A 20,174-nucleotide genomic window follows, 5' to 3' on the forward strand; every position below is an offset into this window, starting at 1 on the left:
ATAATAAAATTGCCAATAAGCAATACTGAAAACAATGCGTGAACCAAGTGACGTTCGACATTTCGCTGTCACTTTTCACTCTGTTGACACTTTTTATAACTAACTCTTTTACTGAGCCGGAGGTTAATCCAGCTGTTTGGTTCCTTTAGCTTCATAATATGAGAGTTGCATTGGGAAGAGTGTAATTGTGCATTTGAGGAATGCTGAGCTAAAATTTCGGTTCAACAGTTGATCAGTAGGATTGGGAACAACGGCCGTTAGTATCGTTAAGAATTGAAACGTTGCTTGGAATAGTTTTAGCCGTGTTTGGTGACCAGATCTGAATAGCCAAGTACTACCTATCTCTTTCTTCCTATCTCCTTCTCCTCCCCACCACATTCAGCCTCACTACATACCCCAACTGGGGATGTTGATATGGACGGCAGTCTCACTGGATCCAGACGGTTGGGAGAAGTTGGGACTCTTGTGCAGTTCCACATTTAAAAAATACTACTTATAACATTATTTATGGAGTCAGTAAATTTTCTATTTTTGATCTCACTATTTGTTTTCAGCTTTTTATTTGAAATTTAAAAGTTATAATATAATTGTGATTTATGGATGAGAGTGCGATTTTGCTGCATCGTTTACTTCTAAGTATATATTAGAAGCTTTTTCTCGAAATTTCGTATTCCTAGTATTCCTGGGATATGTTTAAAATCTTGAGATCTAGTATTTCTAATATAAGTTAGACAGTTGTTATTTCTTATGTTTTGTATTTTTATATGAAAATTATTTTATAGTAGAGTTGCTTAGTTACATTATGTTCAGACTCTTGTTATGTACTAGCTAACGTGTACCCGGCGTTACTCGACTTTTCTCTAATTTCTGTAAATATAGTATGCATGTTTTATAGATATAAACCTTACGGGAGAAATTCTCAGATTGATAGTGAAAACCCTGTCAAAATCTGTTCCGTAGTTAAGAAGAACTAAGCGCACAAACAGACAGACGCGGATAGTGACTTTGTTTTATACTATTTAGAGATACAACAGAAAATTAGAGATATTCAGAAAACGGCCTGCATTGCCGTTTTTAGTTCATTATGATGTCGGATGTTCCGGGATGTTCTGAAATATTGTGGAATGTTCTCGAATACTCTCAAATGTTCTGGACTCTTGCAGAAATTTCTAGAGGGTGAAAATTCTAGCTCTTATATATTCAAAAGCACGTCATTCAGGTAAAAATGGGAACCTTCTTCGTGAATGGGGGATAGAATGGGTTACCACACCATATAACTCCCTTGATCGTACCGGCACTTGTTTCTGAGTTTTAGCAGTACGCACAATGTACACTTACTTTTATAATATATATTGATTGAATTATTTATTTATTATTCATAATATTCATTACATTATATGCAAAGAAGCTTTTTACTGTCCAAGTAGAAAGGTTTCGCGTTTTAGGGCAGTCAAATTAACAGGTTTCAAATTGTCCTAGAGGAATACAGGATTTAAGAATAGAGATAATAAATATGTAAATGCGAAGATACAACTAGGCGTCCGTGATAAATAACTATCAGATTACATTATTTAGTAATATTTCGGAATCATCCTGCCTGACGAACTTAAAACATCCATCATCAGACCTATCTATAAATCAGGAAATCACAAAGATTTCACAAACTATCGACCAATTGCGATTCTCTCGTGTATTGATAAAATTATTGAAAGAGCTATCTTTAACCAAATACAATTTTTTATAGAAAAAAACAGAATCATAAATCCCATACAGTACGGATTTCAAAAAGAAAAAAGTACTACACAATTACTTTCTAATTTCACTGACCACATAAATTGTCATTTAAATGAAAAATATTACGTTGGTATAATTTTTATAGACTTTAAAAAGGCCTTTGACACATTGGACCATCAAACATTACTAAAGGCAATGGAAGAATGTGGTATTAGAGGTCCTTTAAATAAAATATTTAAAAATTATCTGTTAAATAGAAAAATTAAAGTTAAAATTGACGGAATTTTCAGTGATGAAATGTTAACAGACACTGGAGTAGCAACAGGGTCGATATCGGGACCTACGTGCTATATAATGCAAGTAAACAGTTTACCTAACGTAATAAAACGTTGTAAATGTTACATGTTTGCAGATGATACTTGCATCATATGTGCTGACAGAAATCTACAGAAAATTGAGGAATTTTTACAAACAGACCTAAATAACATAATTAAATGGTCCCACGACAATGGAATTATTATTAACGCAAAAAAAAACAAAATATATGCTTATACACTCTCCATATGCAAGTTGTCAGGATAAAGAACTGCATATAAAAAGTCATTCATACGATTGTTTTCACACAAAAAACCAATCTCTGCCATGTAAATGCCCAAACATAGAAAAAGTTTACCAATATACATACCTTGGTCTTACAATAGATGTCAATTTTAACTGGTCAAATCACATTGAAAATGTATGTAATAGATTAAGATCCATATTAGGGAAATTTTATCACCTAAAAAACTTTGTTAATAAAACTATATTATACTGTATATATAATGCATTAGCGGAATCAATTATAGGATACGGAGTAAATAGTTACGGATTAACGTATAAAACGTACTTAAATAAAATAGAACAATTACAAATCCGTTTCCTAAAATTGATATCAGGCAAAAAAAAATACAATTATGTGAAGGCAATTATAAAAAAATGTTTTCTTTGTGTAATGTGCTCTCTATACATAGTAGGATAGATTACCAACTAACGCTAGATGAATTCTGGAATACAGAATTCAAAAAACCTGTAAACCATAACTACCCTACTAGGCATAGAGAAGCACAAATGTTTATTATTAAAATATCGCAAAATGTATACGGAGATAGAACAAAAAGACATAAAATTCCGGAATTGTTTAACTCATTACCAGAAGATATTAAAAATGAGACATGTTATTCAAAAATAAAAACGAAAATTAGATCGTTCTACCTCCGTCAAACATAAAAACAATTAATATTGTGGTACCAAGATATCAAGTTGAAATTAAATATATTGTTATAAGCTAATAAATAGAAAAAGTGAGAGATTTCTTACAATTAAACTGATTGATCAGTTTTGTAAGATCTAAGTAAGAGAAAAAAAAATAATAAAATAAAAAAAAAATAAAAAAAAAATAGATCTAATAACCATTTTGTTATTTTTGGACCAAAGGATGACAATTCACACAGTTTCAGCTGTGAGGGGATTTTGTTATATATTTTAGGACTGAGGTGTGATAATAGTTTTTGATAAGCCACATTATATATTTTGTTTATAGAAATATATTAGAGGCACTCCTGAAAGAAATTCGGAATTTACAGTTGAACAGCGACCCTTTTATTAGGACAATCAGTGGGTACTTTAAAAGAAATCATTATTTCCCTATATTATTACTATCGACCGCCCGTACAATCTCGTGTCAAACCTAGAAACTGTATAAATCTAGCACCCACGCTCAGTTTTACAAAAGACATATTAAAGTGTCTGTAGTCGCATTTTATTTGGAGCTGTTAAAATAAATTTCATCACAGTTTTTGACATTCTGCTTGAATGTTTTCAAAATAGAAATAGTGGGCGTCTTTGGAGCTTTTTGTTGTTGAAAATTGAGTTGAACTTTTCTTCGCCGTTCGTTGGCACTTTTGGAGGAATGTTGTTGAACCCGAAAGTTTCCTTATTTGAATATTCAAACATAGAACAAATTATACTTTCCGCATTAATTTCATTATAACTCCGAATCAAATTTGAGGAAATGGTTTACGTGAGGAAATTCACGTACGTATGAGCTATTGTCCGCAAACGTGAACGAACGCTCTCTTTGTAAGCAAATTTCTAAGGAATCTGAAATGAAAATATCTTTGAAGTAGGTAATAATTATGTTGACATGTATATTTTTCGTGTTGAAAAAACGTATTACGTTCTTGAAAGAAAGATAGTAAGCTTTATTATCAAATTTTATGGATAAAAAACGGCGTTTTTGTAGACAAGCTACGAATAAAACATGCTACCGAGTAATTAATCAAAACATGAAATATTTATCACAGAGGCAAAAATTTGTAGATTTAAATTACGTTTCGAAATATGACTAAAACAAAACAAAAAATATTATATCCAATATTTCGGCTAAAATTGAACAGATTTTTAATATCCTTGATATTAGTGTACGAATTGTGAATCGGAGTTTGCAGATCATCTTTTAAATAACGATCACACATTTGATAAAAACTCGGGTCTTAAAGTACTGCACACAGAATATAAAGTTTAGCAAATAAATAATTTAGAAATTTTAGAGATTAGAAAACATGTAAATAAAATAGAAGACTTAATTAATAAGCAAAAAAATTTACAAACCCACTTTTAAATATTTTCCCAATAAACTGGTCTTTCCCGTCTAAAAATATTGTTAGATTATCAATTCTGAAAAACTCAGCCCACTTTTACCCCTCCCCACTACTTCTACTGTTCAATTGTAATCTATATTTAATTTTTGACTTTAGTATATACTTGCTCCTGATGAGGTGAACATTGTTCATGAAACATGTAGAGGTTATATAAATATTAAAGTGATGTAAACAAAGTTATTTGTGTATTATTATAATTAAATCCTTTAATAATTATTTACCTCTACATATATAAAACAAATTGCTTTAAAAATATTTACCATTTCCAAACATATTCAACCCTTCTAATTGGGTATAATATTGCAAGCTTAATGCAGTACAGTACAATCCGTTTTATCATAATCTCCCAGACAACAATGCGTAACAGCTGTAATTGAATTCTCGAAAGCCATAGAAGCGACTGAAAGTTTTCCAAACAAAATGTTTTAACGTGGCGTGGAACTATCTGTATGACGAAGGCGCTTAGTACTGGTTAGTGTCATCTCGGTTCTGGAACGAAACGCAATCTCTTCCACAGATATTAAACGTAAAAGCTTTTAAAAGTTCACTAAAGGAACAGAAGCTTTTATCTAGGAGAATAAACTGCGCAGATTTTCAATCAGAATTTTATCTATGTATATTACCCTTTTCTTCATTAGATTGTTTACGCCCAACTGGATTTCAGTATAAATGTGAAGTAATTAAGGTAATTTAGAACTTATACATCATCAAAAATACTAATTTCGGTTGTGTGTCTGTGATGATACTCTGGTTCGATGAACTCGTTTTTTTAGTTATTTATTTATTTATACTGCGTTTTTACAGACGATCTCACTTACGTGAGAACAATCCAGTTATAAAAACTAAGTTAACATACAAATAGGTACAACAATTACTAAAATCTACTCAGCCATAGGACACATTAATTTTCATATACCTGAATAATGATTAAAATATAAAAAAATAATAAAAATATAAATTCAAAATTAAAAATATACATGAAACACAAATATTACAGAAAAGTAAGAGACGCAAGTAATACTTAATATAATCAGTGCATCATATTTTTTAACAATGGCAGAATTTTTTTTCTGAATCCATATAAATTATCGACGAAAAGATAGGCGATATTATTTTTGAAAATATTCAGGTGAAAAATGTTATGGTGTCTTAAACAATGGGAATTGGGGACATTTATTTCAATATTGCTAAGATATAATGAGGTATCAAGATGGCCGTGGATAATTTTATGCAAACATATTAGGTCAGTCAATTGCCTTCTTATTTTAAGTGTATTAATCTTAAAGAATTCACGACGTGCGTCGTATGATCTAAGATGGTCATGTAATCCACCTTTGAGAGATAATAGTCTAAACATTTTATTTTTAACCGATTCTATAATTTTTTCATACTTGCAATAATGTGGATTCCAAATAGTGCTTCCATATTCAAGTTTACTTCTAATTAAGGCATAGTAAAGGGTTAAAATTGATTGAGGATCTTTGAAAGGTTTAGTTATGCTGTGAATAAATCCCATCATTTTAAATGATCTGGATTTAATTTCATGAATGTGTAAATCAAATATGAATAAACATAAAAAACAAATAGTTAAGCGTAATTTGAAGAATTCGGAAATGCGATAAAGTATACAACATTTTTTTTATTTTTTTTTTTTATTTTTTTTTTTTTTTATTATTTTAATATACATCATATGGGTTACATTAATACATACATATTTTGCAAAATATAATATTAATATTATTATCATACATATTTTTGTTTTAAATTTAATTATCAATTTTTTTATCTGATATGTCAAGAATTCAAACAAGCGATGAACCTACAAACCATATAATGTATTTTACGAAAAAATTATTTCGATTTTGTATTTGATTTCGTATTTCATTTGTTTACAATTTTGAAGGCAAACATAGCCATAACGTTTTTTAAATCATTTACGAATGGTTTTTATTGTGTGGACTGTAATTACCACTTTGCAAGAAAATAAAAAAAGATATTGAACTAGACAAAAGTATTATAAGAGTTACTGTCGCTTCAAAAAATTGTCAAACCTTGACTTTTCAAATTGTTAATGTTGTTTCAAATTATTTTGGAGCGTCTATGGTATTTTTTTTTTGCAAGCTGAAAGCGTGTATTTTCTCTATCTAATACTGTTTTAATCATATTTCTCAGCTTAATACAAAATGAGATTGCATAATATTGATAAGACCGTATCAGGCTGGGAGATATTTCCCAAAAAGACTTCACGGATGAAAAAAAGCCCAATGGGTTAGGACTGTTTTGTGTTACTAACCGTTTACGTAGATTTTTTTTGATAAACCATACATGGGTAATGTCATTGTTTAAGGTGTGGATTGTCAACTTATTATTATGCGGCAGGCATAAGGATGAAAAAACAAGTACTTTTAAGATATTTGAACCACCCAATGTAATGGTCATCGTATGCAGTAGACATAAAATATGTAAGGTTGTTGATCGCCAGAGAGAGGATTTTGTCCGGTTGCGGTTACAATTTTTTTTGAATTGCCCAAGGCGTAAAACAACAGCTCTCTGTTGATTTTCATATGCTTGTTTTTTATGTTTATTCATATTTGATTTACACATTCATGAAATTAAATCCAGATCATTTAAAATGATGGGATTTATTCACAGCATAACTAAACCTTTCAAAGATCCTCAATCAATTTTAACCCTTTACTATGCCTTAATTAGAAGTAAACTTGAATATGGAAGCACTATTTGGAATCCACATTATTGCAAGTATGAAAAAATTATAGAATCGGTTAAAAATAAAATGTTTAGACTATTATCTCTAAAAGGTGGATTACATGACCATCTTAGATCATACGACGCACGTCGTGAATTCTTTAAGATTAATACAAGGGCTTACTTTTTGGGAAATGGGAATAAGGCTCTGATAACCATAAATTGTAAAGATCTCTGTGAAAAAAGTTTAGTTTTCACACAGAAACAATGTTTACCATACGTACAAAATCGGAAAGTAAAAATGCTAAGTGCGTATTAATTTATTACTTAGATTTTAATGTGCTTTACCACAGCGTTTAGTAACTCTTGTAGAATTCATAAAATAAAATAATTTGTCCAATTTGTGTGTTATAAATCTCGTTAAGTTTATTATTTAAAAAAACGCCATAAATTATATATTCATACATCACACATGTGTAAACGCCCCCTCTCGTTTACTCTGGGACACACTAATAAAGTCTCCAGCCGAGAAGGAGTAGAACTCTCGCAACAACAGCGTATAAAATTATGCGTAATTTATTTCCTGTAAATTCTATTAGTAGTTTGTGCCAAACAGCTACTGTCAGGGGTGGCACGACGATCTGCTATGCATACCACATGGTAGAACAGACTAATCACTTGAAAATTTTGCACATGTCGATGTAATTTATAAATACTTCGAAAAAATCATTTCACAAAATAAACCATGATATTCATACACTTGTTTATGTCCTGAAAGCGAGAACTTCTGCCTATTCACAGCCAATCAACCGAGTGACTCAACTGCTTTACAATTGTACATTGACCATCGACATTTTTAACGCCATTTACAGACAGTTTAGCAAATATCTTTTGACGCATGTAACAAAATTCTAAAACTGCCCCCATGACCTTTTTATACTTACATGCACCCTACATTTATAATCTTACCCGTGATATATTGGTGGATAACCGTTTTACGGAGATCATGAAAAGAAATAAATAAATATTGGCTTAGCGCAGCATGACTCGGGGTATGGTGCTGCTAAGAAAATAAGGTATCTTAATTGATGTTATAGCTTTTTTTTGTATTATTCTTAAGAACTGTCCACTTTGTCCATCAGGTTAACTTTTCACGTGTAGAGTTAATCGACGCAATCTGTTATACACCTTTAAAAAAACCCTACAGAAATTAAAGGTTGCAGTTTATTTATTGTTTTTGTTTGCAGGTCTGCACATCATCAGTTACATGCTGCTTTACCTGTCCGCCTGCACCAACCCAATCATCTACGTGATCATGAACAAGCAGTATCGCCAAGCTTATAAGGCTGTTCTGCTTTGCAAGTCTCCTCGGCTTCTGTTCACGCCCGCCCCCAGCAGTAAGGGTGGTACGTATCTAAAGCCTTATTATATCTCTAAAACTGCTCAAATTCTCCTACTTATCTTATCTTTACAATATCTGATCGATGGGAGTAACTACTAATTATTTCATACCAATTTCCAGAGAACGGTCGCGCTATTGATAGCCATATCAAAATTGATAACGCAATATATCATAAATCGATGTACGTTGGCGACGCTGATGTATCTCTATATGACTTGACATTCCTAAACACTTACGCATACGTAAAAGTTAAAAATACCAATAAATTGACAATGTCTAATTAAAATATTAACATTGGCAGTCCGCACGTACTTTTTGACACTAAACAGGGAGATAATTATTATTATTAATTCATGATCATAAAGTTTTGTTTTTTTGAAGCTGGAACGGAAACAATTGATATCGTCTTAGGTGAATTAATTCAGTCTATAAATCGTGTATATGATTTTTTTCAATTTTAAAAGCTTACAGTTCACCTCGTTTCATTAATAAGCCAGTTATTTTGCATAACAAATGACATTATCAAAAAAGTTATGCATATTGACAGCTTATCTGACACCTTGGAGGCCGTGCTAAAAGCAACGGCTTTCACCTACCCATCGTCGGAATCATATTCTGACCGTGCTCTGAAATATCGCTAACTGACCATAGTTGACGGTATTCCTGAATATCAAATTGATAAACGGTTTTATCTATCTACCGTGCTAGAAAACATGGAGTCGCCCTGTGGACCTCACCTCTCAAGTTTATATGCTTTTCTAACATCATTAAGATGTAGTACGTTAACTAAAGTGGTTTATTGACGCCTTTCTAGTTCATTAGTCACTTGGAATTTCCTATAGGGAGGCTTGCTGTAACTTTAACCAAATCGAATTGAAAAACTTTTCTTTAAACCGCTTACTTATTTCCAGAGATGTGCTTTATTTCAAATAAATCCATTTCAAATGGAAATGCAAAATGCAAAATGGGTATTTTCCATTTTGCATTTTAAATGCTTTTCTAAAAACCATTTTGCATTTTGCATTTTAAATGCTTTTCTCAATGCATTTTCCATTTTAAATGCTTTGTTGCAACATTCTTCCTACTATCTCCACTCATCTTTTTTTCATAAACCCCAAATATCAGTCGGTTCTCAACCTCGCTATGAGAGATAATTTACATTATTTTGTCAAGTTGCTCCCTAGTAGGAGCCCTGGCAATTGAGTGATACCATTACAAAAAATACTGATTCGAATACTGAACATGGGGCCATGACGCTGTAATAGTTTCTATGTTTTTACGTTGGCAACATTAGTCCCGCGCAAATTTTTTGTTGTCTCATAATCTGTAGTCGTGGTGTTTTTGGATTTACCATCATGTAATATGTTTGTTCTACATTGATGTCCATTATTAAATGACAAAATTGTTTAAAAAATCTATAATTATTTTAATTTTTTGACCTCAGAAACCATTTTGCATTTTCAATGCATTTTGAAAATAGGTATTTTGCATTTTGCATTTGAAATGCTTTTCTAAAAACCATTTTGCATTTTGCATTTTCAAATGGAAAAGTTTTGACCCATTTCCATTTTGCATTTCAAATGGTTTTGGGTACCCATTTTGCACATCTCTGCTTATTTCTTCTGTCAACTGTTTTTAGAAGAGACCTACTTTCGTGATGAATATATTACCATTAATTACGACAATAGCTTTTGCTGTACATTGGCGATTTATACAGTTTAATTATGTTGAAATATTGAATATGTACAAACTTGTATGTATTATTAGCGCATATCCGTTAAAAATCACGCGATATTATAATTGCACTGAGGAAAGTGAGTATTGCTTAATTATTAAGAATATCTTCAAATTATTGGTAAACCGGTTAATAATGGGATTGCAATCCTTTGGTTTACTGAGTTCCTGAGAAATCTGTTAATTCATTCGTTAAATGCCTGCAATCGCGTTCTTAACCGGATTACCAATAATTTTCTATCGGCAATATTCATTTGTGCCCGTGTGTAGGATTTGTGAAGCTGAAAGTATTAAAGAAAATACATATTTGCCTCATACCCATTTAAGTCCTAGTTTTAGAGGTTATTGAACTGGGGTTACACAGAGTTACAGAGACACACCAGTCAACGAAAATACCGGAAATAAAGTAGATACTCTTCAAATTACTAAATAATAATAGCAGAACCGTATGGGGAAGATTCGCTTTGTCCTAAAACTAGCTTCCTAGAAATGTCATTGCTAAATCGAACTTTCTCCTATTTACATAGATTAAAGTGAAAACATGTCACTGTTCTGTATAACTCTATATTTGAATGAAAAAAAAAACTTTACAAAATATATTTGACTAACAACTGACACTGGGGACTTGAGCCACATTTCCAGAGCTGCTCTGTCAAACTTTCCCTCAATAAAAAAATAATAAAAAATAAACACTACCCGGTGATTTTGATAAAATGTGAACGTCAAGAACTTCCCACCAAATACATATATTTGGGATGTAAAATAATGTGTACTAATTCATTCAAATAAATTTATTTGAATTTAATCATCACATTGATTAAAATCGTAATATTAATAAAAAACAGTTTGATAGAGATCTCAGGTCCTCCTTCCACGGGAATAATCAAGTATCAGATACACATGTTGCCTACTCATGTCGCAAACTACGTCGCGTACAGTCTCTAAATGTCACTTTGAAATCATTAGACCCGCAACGCCACCATTCTTGTTAAAGTCATGTTTACAGTCTCGACGACTGAGTGGAAACAACTTCTACATCAGGTGAGCTGTGTTCAGGATACGCCTGCCCATCAGCTGCGTGGTATGCCAGATCGGGAGAGGCTGCTTTGGGAGACCCTTTGACCTCTCCAACTTTCATAATATCTTAACACTATAGGCAAGTTTAGTGAGATGACAAATACAATACCTCAGCAAAGTGCTGCTCAGAGCCCTCTGCCCAACTGTATTGATACTACGCCAACATATTGGGGCCCAAAGCATTACATCATTGTCACGAAAACCCTTCAGATTATTTCTATTGTCAATGAGCCTCGCAAGTTCCATGTTAATTAAGATACGCCCTATTTCTCGTGAAAACGTTCCCTCATAAGCCTACACGTAATACTTATAAATACAACGATGTGTTGAGAGCTTTTACTGTAAACATTTTTATAATTATTCAGGTCCTAGAAACACATTAATTTACCATTCATAATTAATTACATTAAATTTGAACGTCTTCACTAGCTTCGTAGAATTGAGGTTAACGGAGGAAAATTTAATTTACAAATTTTTGTTCGTAACGAAAGTCCCCCCGAATCCGTAACATGCCGGATTTATCCACATTTTGCGTTAGTTCCAAGAAAAATGTTTTAGACTGAAATTCGAAACGAGTATCTTTTATTTATGATATCGGTTTTAAAACTTAAAACACTTCAAAGATTCCGGGAATTTCATCAGAAAATAATAAATTTTGTTAAATTCTGGAGTGTATGTGCGTCATATTTTTGTCCTAACTGGAAATCTGTATATTATTTTCATACCACAATGTTTTAAATATTCCATTCATAATATATATAAAAAAGATTTTTTTTTTTTTTGGTATACCTATTATTTTTTACAATTTATGTTTTCCAGTAATGTAGGCCTCACTGGGTGGCTTGCCCGTGCTGAGGCCTTCATTTTATAATATGAAAATATAATGTACACATTATTTAAAGAGAAAATAATACATTTAAAAAGAAAATAATACATTTAAAAAGAAAATAATACATTTGAAATTAAAAATACGAAATACATAATAATACATTTAAAATTAAAAAATATTACAATGAAAATAATCTTGTGTGTTTGTGAGTGATGTGTGTTATATTGGTTTTGTGTGTTACGTGTAGGTTTTATTTTTATTTTATGCTATGAGATTTTGGTAATATTGTCTTTTTTGTTCTTTAATCCATTTTGTAATTTTGTGTGTGAATTTATTTTTATTTTACTCAATTTTAATTTCAAGTTTTACACTGTTGAAAGTTTTTATAGCATGGTATTGGTAGTGTCTTTGTCCAAAGCTTGAATTTACAGTCGGAGTTTTTATGTTTTCTTTGTACGCTTGTCTAACTGGTCTGTTAGTGTTATTTTGTGTATGTTGAAATTTATTTTTTTTTGTCAAAAATGTAGTTTAGTAGTGTTTTAAAGTATAATTGGCGTATATCTAGTAGGTCACAGCTGTTGAATATTTGGTCTGTATCGGTCAGTCTATGTTTTTTTAATAATGTTTTGAAAGTCTTTAATACCACACTCTTTAGTAGTATTTTAATGAAGGAGAAGTTATCTCTAAATAGTATAAAATAATGTCGCTATCCACGTCTGTCTGTTTGTGCGCTCAGTTCTTCTAAACTTAAAGACAAACATTCCCGGGTTACAAATAACCTCACAATATTTGAAAATCTCCTACTAGCACCACAATAAGATGAAAATATTTTTTGTGTTGTGATGGAGGACTTAGCCAGCCGAGGAATTGAACACACTACGCCTGGGCGGGACGCGATGTCAACTCGGCCACCGACCGGTCAAACTACGCAACGGATTTTGATAGGATTTTCACCAACGTTTAGAGACTTTTTTCTGGAAGCGTTTAATATATAATACATGCATAAATGTTTATATAAAGTAGAGAAAGTCGATGTTTAGTAATCAAGTCGTAAAAAAGATATTTTCATGGGCTTACATTGCTAACGCTGGCTAAACCTTATGAGATACATCAAAATAACGTACTAAGGAAATGGATATTTTAAAAAGGTCTACAGAAAAGTGCGTTACCGTTTATGTCTATCTCATAAGGATAACACGAAAAAACGCCTGGTACACTTTAAATAGTTTAAGATAAAAAATTTAATTCTTAGGAAATTTCTTCCGGAAGGTTTATATATTCATAAAAGTAGAGAAAAGTCGAGTTTACTCACAAGTACTTGTGAGTAAATCTCATTAGAATTGAGTTCAAAAACATCAATACTTTTGTACTCAGTTAAATTCTATCGTTACTACTCGTAGTTCTGTTAATTCAGCTCAAATTAGATCACACGTGGAGCAAAATGTTTAATTTAAAACGAAGGAAAATCTACTTGACATTCTATTTTCTAAACCAATATTACCACGAACTTTTAAGTTTAAAAATTGAAAACCAAAAATGCTACGAACCAAACTATGACATGGATTATGATAAAAACATGTTTTATTATATTCCCTTTATATAACAATTAGATATAATGATATCTTCTCTAGCTGAGGATTTCATTTAGATATTATTCAAATTTACTAGTATGAATAATACGCAGAAATTAAAAACGTAACGTTTTTTTTGTTAAATAATTATAAATATATATTACTTGGTGTTTTTAGTGCGGTTGAGTTTCAGTCTGTATTTGGTTACAGTATATTATATTATTATTTCTATTTCTGATCTCCCTATATTTTGTATCAAACTTTTCATTTGAGATTTAAATGTTATATTGTTGATTTGTTTTTTAATGAGAGTGTGATTTCGTTGTAGAGTTTAATTCCAAAGAATAGCTAAAAAAAATCCCAAATGTTGTTTGTTGGATATGTTCTTTACCCTGCAATCTAATGTTAATTAAAAAAATTAAATTAGTAATTAAAAATAAATATTGCAATGTAAAAATAGGGCACATAAACAATAAAGATAATGTCAAAACAGGAAAAAGGTTTTGACGGAGTTTACAACTTCTGCTATATCAACATAGAATATTACTTGCCTAACTATGACTAAATAAGAATGTAAAGGAGTATTTTTTTAGAATAAAATAGTTTAATTGACATGGTTTAATTGAGATTGAATAATTTTCAATAGAGCTATTGGGTTTTAATTGATTGTTGTAGTATATTGTAATATGCATTGCTTCACCCGATTATTTATTATGATTATTTATAATCATTATATGTAAAAATAAACTTAATAACCAGTTATTAGAACTTTATAATATGGGATTTGAGTGCAGTGTTTTAAAAGTGAATATTCGGAAATTTAGCTCAAAAATATTGGACATTCGAAACGAACGTCGATCGGTAAATGCACCCCAGATGTTTTCAACGGAATTCTTGGAAACTCTGAAGGCCCCAGCTAGTGTTTTGCTAAGCCCAGGGTAATTTATTATCCCGACAAAAGCTTTTTATTGCGGGCAAAATGCACCACTTTAACAATCACCAGGAACAGGATTACATGGAGATGAATGATGGACTTGCCGAACGTCACAGCAATGCTGCCAGGGTCTCTTATCTATGTGAGGTGTCAGCGCTTTATTAGCAGCAGACACATACCTGGACGCTGTTGGTGGACGCGGTGGACTCTTTCGCTGCAGCAACTGGTCCAGTTTCTTCACCACCTAGGATTCTTGCTGCAGAGTCTCCATCTTCTATCTTCGTGTCACCTGTTCTTATACTTAATTTTACTTAACTTAACTTCTCTTTATTTTTGTAATATTTATATTATTTGTAATTCCTGCATCGACTGTAAAGCGCCCCTGAGGTGTTATCTCACAAAAGCGGCGCTATACAAATTATCCAATAAATAAATAAATTATGTGTTTTGCATTATATCCAGAATATAATAAGTTGGGTTAGGTTGGGTTTGATAAGGTCAGGATGGAAGAGATTAGATTAGGTTAGGTGAGGTTAGGTTAGGTTAGGTAAGATTAGGTCAGGTTAAGTGAGGTTAGATTAGGTTAGGTGTTGGAGGTTGGACCCCAAGTCTACATATAGTTATAGCATCATTTCAATATTTGAGGTTTATCGTGTTTTTTTTTACAATGAAAGCAATAAAGATAATTAGATTTTAGCAAACAGCTACGGTTATTCCATTCTGCCTTTTCAGTCGATATAAGAAGACCCTTTCGACACAAAGAGATGACGACTGAAAGTGGCCAAAAGAGTCTTTCATAAGATCCTGTACTTCCGGCTGACCGGAAGTTGCCATTTTCCGTTATTCGCAAATATCCTTACAGTATATTTATCGGGGCATGATATTAAGCAGATATATCGTCTTGTATTAAGAACCCTTTATAAACTTTCGATAGTAATTATTGTTTACTTGAAACTGATTAAAAACATCAGCATATAAAAGGAACCAATAAGTTTTTCAATTATTAGTTACAAACAATGATAAATAAAGTTTGTTGGACTCGTTTCGTGATTTATTTCTATTGGTTTAGATTAAAGGATATTAAGAAACATCCTGCTTTTTGTGCTTACTCAATGATAATTTCGCACTGAAATAACTACGTAAATGGAATAATATTACCAAATTTATTGTGTTGATATTAAAGAGTAATCTTGACTTCTGAAAATTGGTGGTTATTTATGAATCTCACCATTGTCTTGAGATTTAGAGTGCTAACCCATTGAAGGAAGAAATTGAGAAATGAATGTTGAAACTCAATTTATTGTTTAAGTTATTATTTTAGTTTTGGCAAACTTGCCACTTTGTAAAATACTATTAATGCCAGTGGTTTAGCAAGAACTTTTCCGAGCTGGGCAACCGTGTTAACTAGACGATATATATTTAAAAATTATTGTTTCTTTGTTTGTGCCTTATATAGTCCAATACTACTGGTCCGATTTCACTAAAAATTTCAAAGTTGGTTGTTATTAGTGCCAGGAGTGTTTCGAGGGTAGTTTTAATGGTAGAAAAAGTGGGGGACGCCCGAGGAAGACTTTATTATTTCTGCACGAAAATGAGACACGTACTCGAATTAAAGTCGATATCGAATGGTATAAAAAATCGGGGGCATTCGCGGAAGACAAGAATGAAATAATTATTTAGATTTTATAGTCCCATTTGCTAAAAACTTAATGTCACCCTAGCTGTCTTTATTATCTACTTGTTTCTTCTTGAGAATAATGATTATAAGTTGTTATGGTTTAAATGTTGTTACAACATACTGTCAAATTACCCATCTGGTAAATCATGAAATACATTTTATCCTTTCTTTTTGAAATATTTTGTGTTTATATCTGTACCTCAGAAGTCAAAGGTCGGTTGTCCAGTTTTTTTGTGAAAATGAGTTATGTATGAGACCTTTTAAGTTTTTTTAGTATCTACACAGAGGTATAAAGACGGTTGTCCTACAACAATTTGAAACTAAGTTAGGTCAATATAAAAGGTCTGGTATCCCCACAATGTCTAAAGGAAAAAAATACTATTTCCTCTCTCCTGAACACTTTAAAAAGTGTTTCAATCGACCTGTGACTTCTGAAGTACGGATATGTAGTATTACTTTATGTGTGTGATAACTCTATGTTTTCTTCACTCAAATTTAAATTGTTAACCTCGATACAGGCTTAGTCCTAGTGAGGTTGGTTTTTATGAGAAAAAACGTGATTTATGTATAATGGTGAGATGCAATAAATACATAAATTATTCTTGGTAAAATGATGATAAATGTATTTATGTTTGTTTAAAACTTTACTCCAAACCATTCATATCTCTGAGCATAGTCGGGTACACCGTCAGCTAGTAATAAATATTATTTTTTTTATGGTTTAGAATTTACACCTTTAGAATTTCTGTACAGCAAGCATATGCGTTTCACAAAAAATATTTCAGGTTTCAGGTTACCTAGTCGAATTACCCCCCGGTGGGTGCTTTCCTCTAAGTTCTTTAAGTTAATAATGGTTTTAATTTTCATTTTTTTCGGATCAACAATATTATAAAGCTCCATAGACAATGATGCCAATGACGTCGTGAACTTATTATAGTTACGTCGTTCTAGAAAATCCAGGTAAAAAAGTGTAAATTTAAAGATGCCACAGCTCACTGATTCATGACTCACTGAGTTTTTTATACCTAATGATTTTTCAAAGTTTTTTAATTTAAAAATGAGTGACCGGAGATCAAAATATTATCTATTTTTTACTCCAAATGACCTCGGGAACACTGATAACACTGGTTAAAATAAGTCAGGTCTGTAAAGTTTACACTCTAAATAATGAAAAACAAGGTCTTCCTTAGAACCTTAAAAAAAATAACTTTCCGTTTTGCGAAAAGTTTTGTGATTTTTTTAACACCTTTTCTATGGTTCACAACGGTCATCTTGCCTCATTCAAACATTCGTCTTTAGTTTATCAACGCTCTGTTGAATGACACTTCAAACCTTATTGACAAGTGTAAACCCTCTTTCACAAAAACTGATCAAGTTTATACTTATAAATCTTATTCAATTTTTGTCGTTCAATAAAAGTTGATCAACTGAATCTAAAATGTCAAAACGCGGCATGCCCACCGCCATAATAAAGCACTCATTCGGGCTTTTGTATGAAACAAGTTGATGCTATAAAACCATAAATATGCCAATATATATATACACACCAATCAAAAACTCTTAAAGTTTATTCCATAGACTTTCAGAGTTTTTCATTGGTGGATATAGTTAGGCAATCACGTGACGTCACAATATTTCGATTCCAATTTTCAATCGGAGTTTATACCACTGCCTACCGCCAAAGATATACTATTCACCATCCACTCACTACGCTATTAAATGTTCCTACTTCCATAGATTCAAATAATAAATAGATATTGAATTAATTAATATTCAGTGTTGCCTGATTGCAGGCTGAGAGCTTATATTATAAAGGGCTAGATACACTACCGGTCGCGGTTCTTACCCGCCATTAGTAAGCCGAGTCAATGGCAATGGTGCAAATGGCGTCCCACTTATTTACGCCCGAGTTGTAATATTCCGCCGAGTAATGGAGTCATACGTCACGCATATTTATTGCGATTCGGTGGGTCCGAGTTATTCAATGGTTATTTATTATTTTTCATTCGGTATTTACAAATGAATGAATTGAGTTTAAAAGGACGGAAGCTTTTAACCGTCAGAGATTCTAATTAATTGCTGTAATTATTATTATCATTAACATGGCTCGGTTTTAGTAATTAATCACAGTAAGGGCACCTAAAAACAATAATTTATTCGCTTTCAGTAAATTTTGTTTTGTCTTACCATCGTAAAAGAGGGCACTTTTTTTTACATATGAACTTTAGAAAAATTACAACCGAAAAAAAAATGAATTTAAAAAATGCTAAAACTACAAAAAATGTTAATTATTATTTAACTTGTTTCGTCATTTAGTAATAAAATTGTTTTAAATTGATAATCAACCATTTATGTATAGTTGTGTAAAATTTTAAACACAACGCCGGGTGAATAATAATGATCTCATAGGTGCCTACCTAATATTCTTCTTAAATAATATTAGTCTAATTACTTTTTTAAATAGGGTGTTAAGGAACGTACTTGACTTATTTAAACAAGTGACATTATTTGAAATAAAAAATGTCAAAGACATTTTGGAATGCGGTGACTTTTTGATGTTTTTTTTGTCGACTTAAAACATAAAATCATTAGGTATTGGAGAATCAGCATCATCGGGTTGAGGGTTGGTCAGTTACTAGCCAAAGTGATCAGTAATGACATCTGGAAGAAATTTTTTTCTTGGTCTTGAAAAAAAAAATTAAAAATTTACTCCAAATAATGTCAGGAATCGCTGGTTTAATTTGTTGTCTATGCGTCCTGCGTAACTCTGGTCCAATTAACTCAATTTGCTTTGATTTTTGAGTATTATTTTCAAAATTGGGACTGATTGTATAAATAATTCAGACGATTAAGTGTTTACCTGTAATATAACGTTTTAACAGAAAGATATTTTAATTGTGTCATTTTGAAAATTGGATCTGATTTGTCAAAAATTTAGACTATCCAGTGATTTTTCAAGGGGCTGCATTAGTTTAAACATAAAATATTTTCACGATTTTTTATTAACCCTTTTGAAAAATTCAAAATCACAAAAATGGTTTTTTTACGGTGGTTAACATTGAAAAACCAAGTTTTTATTGGTGTTATTGCTAAGTAGCATTCGCGGTTACTTAATATCCCAGCAAAGTGGCAATTGCCTTTCTCGCATGAATTTTATATGAAAATGCTCCTTGCAATAAGGAAGTTGAGTGAAAAATATTTTGACTTATAAAAAATATGTTCATGTAGATCAAAAAATATCGATTCTAAATATATAAATATATTTCTATATTATTATTCTTACAATTAGTTAAACGTTCTTGAAAAAGCATTAAATAGCAATATACTGTATACGCTCCACGATTGGTCGAAAGAATTCTGTCGTCACATGTGTCGTGACTTGTACGTACAACGGAACACCTATGGTGCATCTCTTTCTATTACATGAGAGATGGTCGATTTAGATGAGAGAGGTGTATAGGCCAAAGGTTTATTTGGGTTTGTCAAATATATGTACGTATTTGTTATTATTATTATATGAAATGGATTTCTAAAGATACATATTCGTATAGTGCTTTATAATAATATGTTGTTTATTGCATAACTTAGATGTTTTTATTATTATACATGTCACAAAGCATGTGATACACTTCAGGCCGCCGGCCGCTCAGAAAAGTCTCACAGTGAACTGGGCTGTAAACCGTTATTTTACTTTTGGTCTTTACTTTTCTGCGCGGTGGTCCTGAATTCGCGCGGGGAACGTCAACAAGTAGCGACGGCGATACCGTACAAGTACCGTATCGGGCGTGAAAAGCAAATATTCTAACTTAA

At 31.7% G+C, this 20,174-nt stretch overlaps 1 protein-coding gene across 1 annotated transcript in view; it reads left to right on the top strand.

The window, feature by feature from the left end:
* The window catches only part of moody (G-protein coupled receptor moody), a 197,395-nt gene that overhangs the window by 154,266 nt on the left and 22,955 nt on the right, over nucleotides 1-20,174 (top strand). The window contains exon 8 of the mRNA XM_089642801.1: nucleotides 8,387-8,545. Coding sequence (XP_089498927.1) covers nucleotides 8,387-8,545 — 159 coding nt within the window. The remainder of the gene's footprint in view (nucleotides 1-8,386; nucleotides 8,546-20,174) is intronic.

The sequence above is a fragment of the Hesperophylax consimilis genome, chromosome 18, assembly GCF_061612785.1.
Source record: "Hesperophylax consimilis isolate HC1 chromosome 18, BYU_Hcon_1.0, whole genome shotgun sequence".
NCBI classification, from domain to species: Eukaryota; Metazoa; Arthropoda; class Insecta; order Trichoptera; family Limnephilidae; genus Hesperophylax; species Hesperophylax consimilis.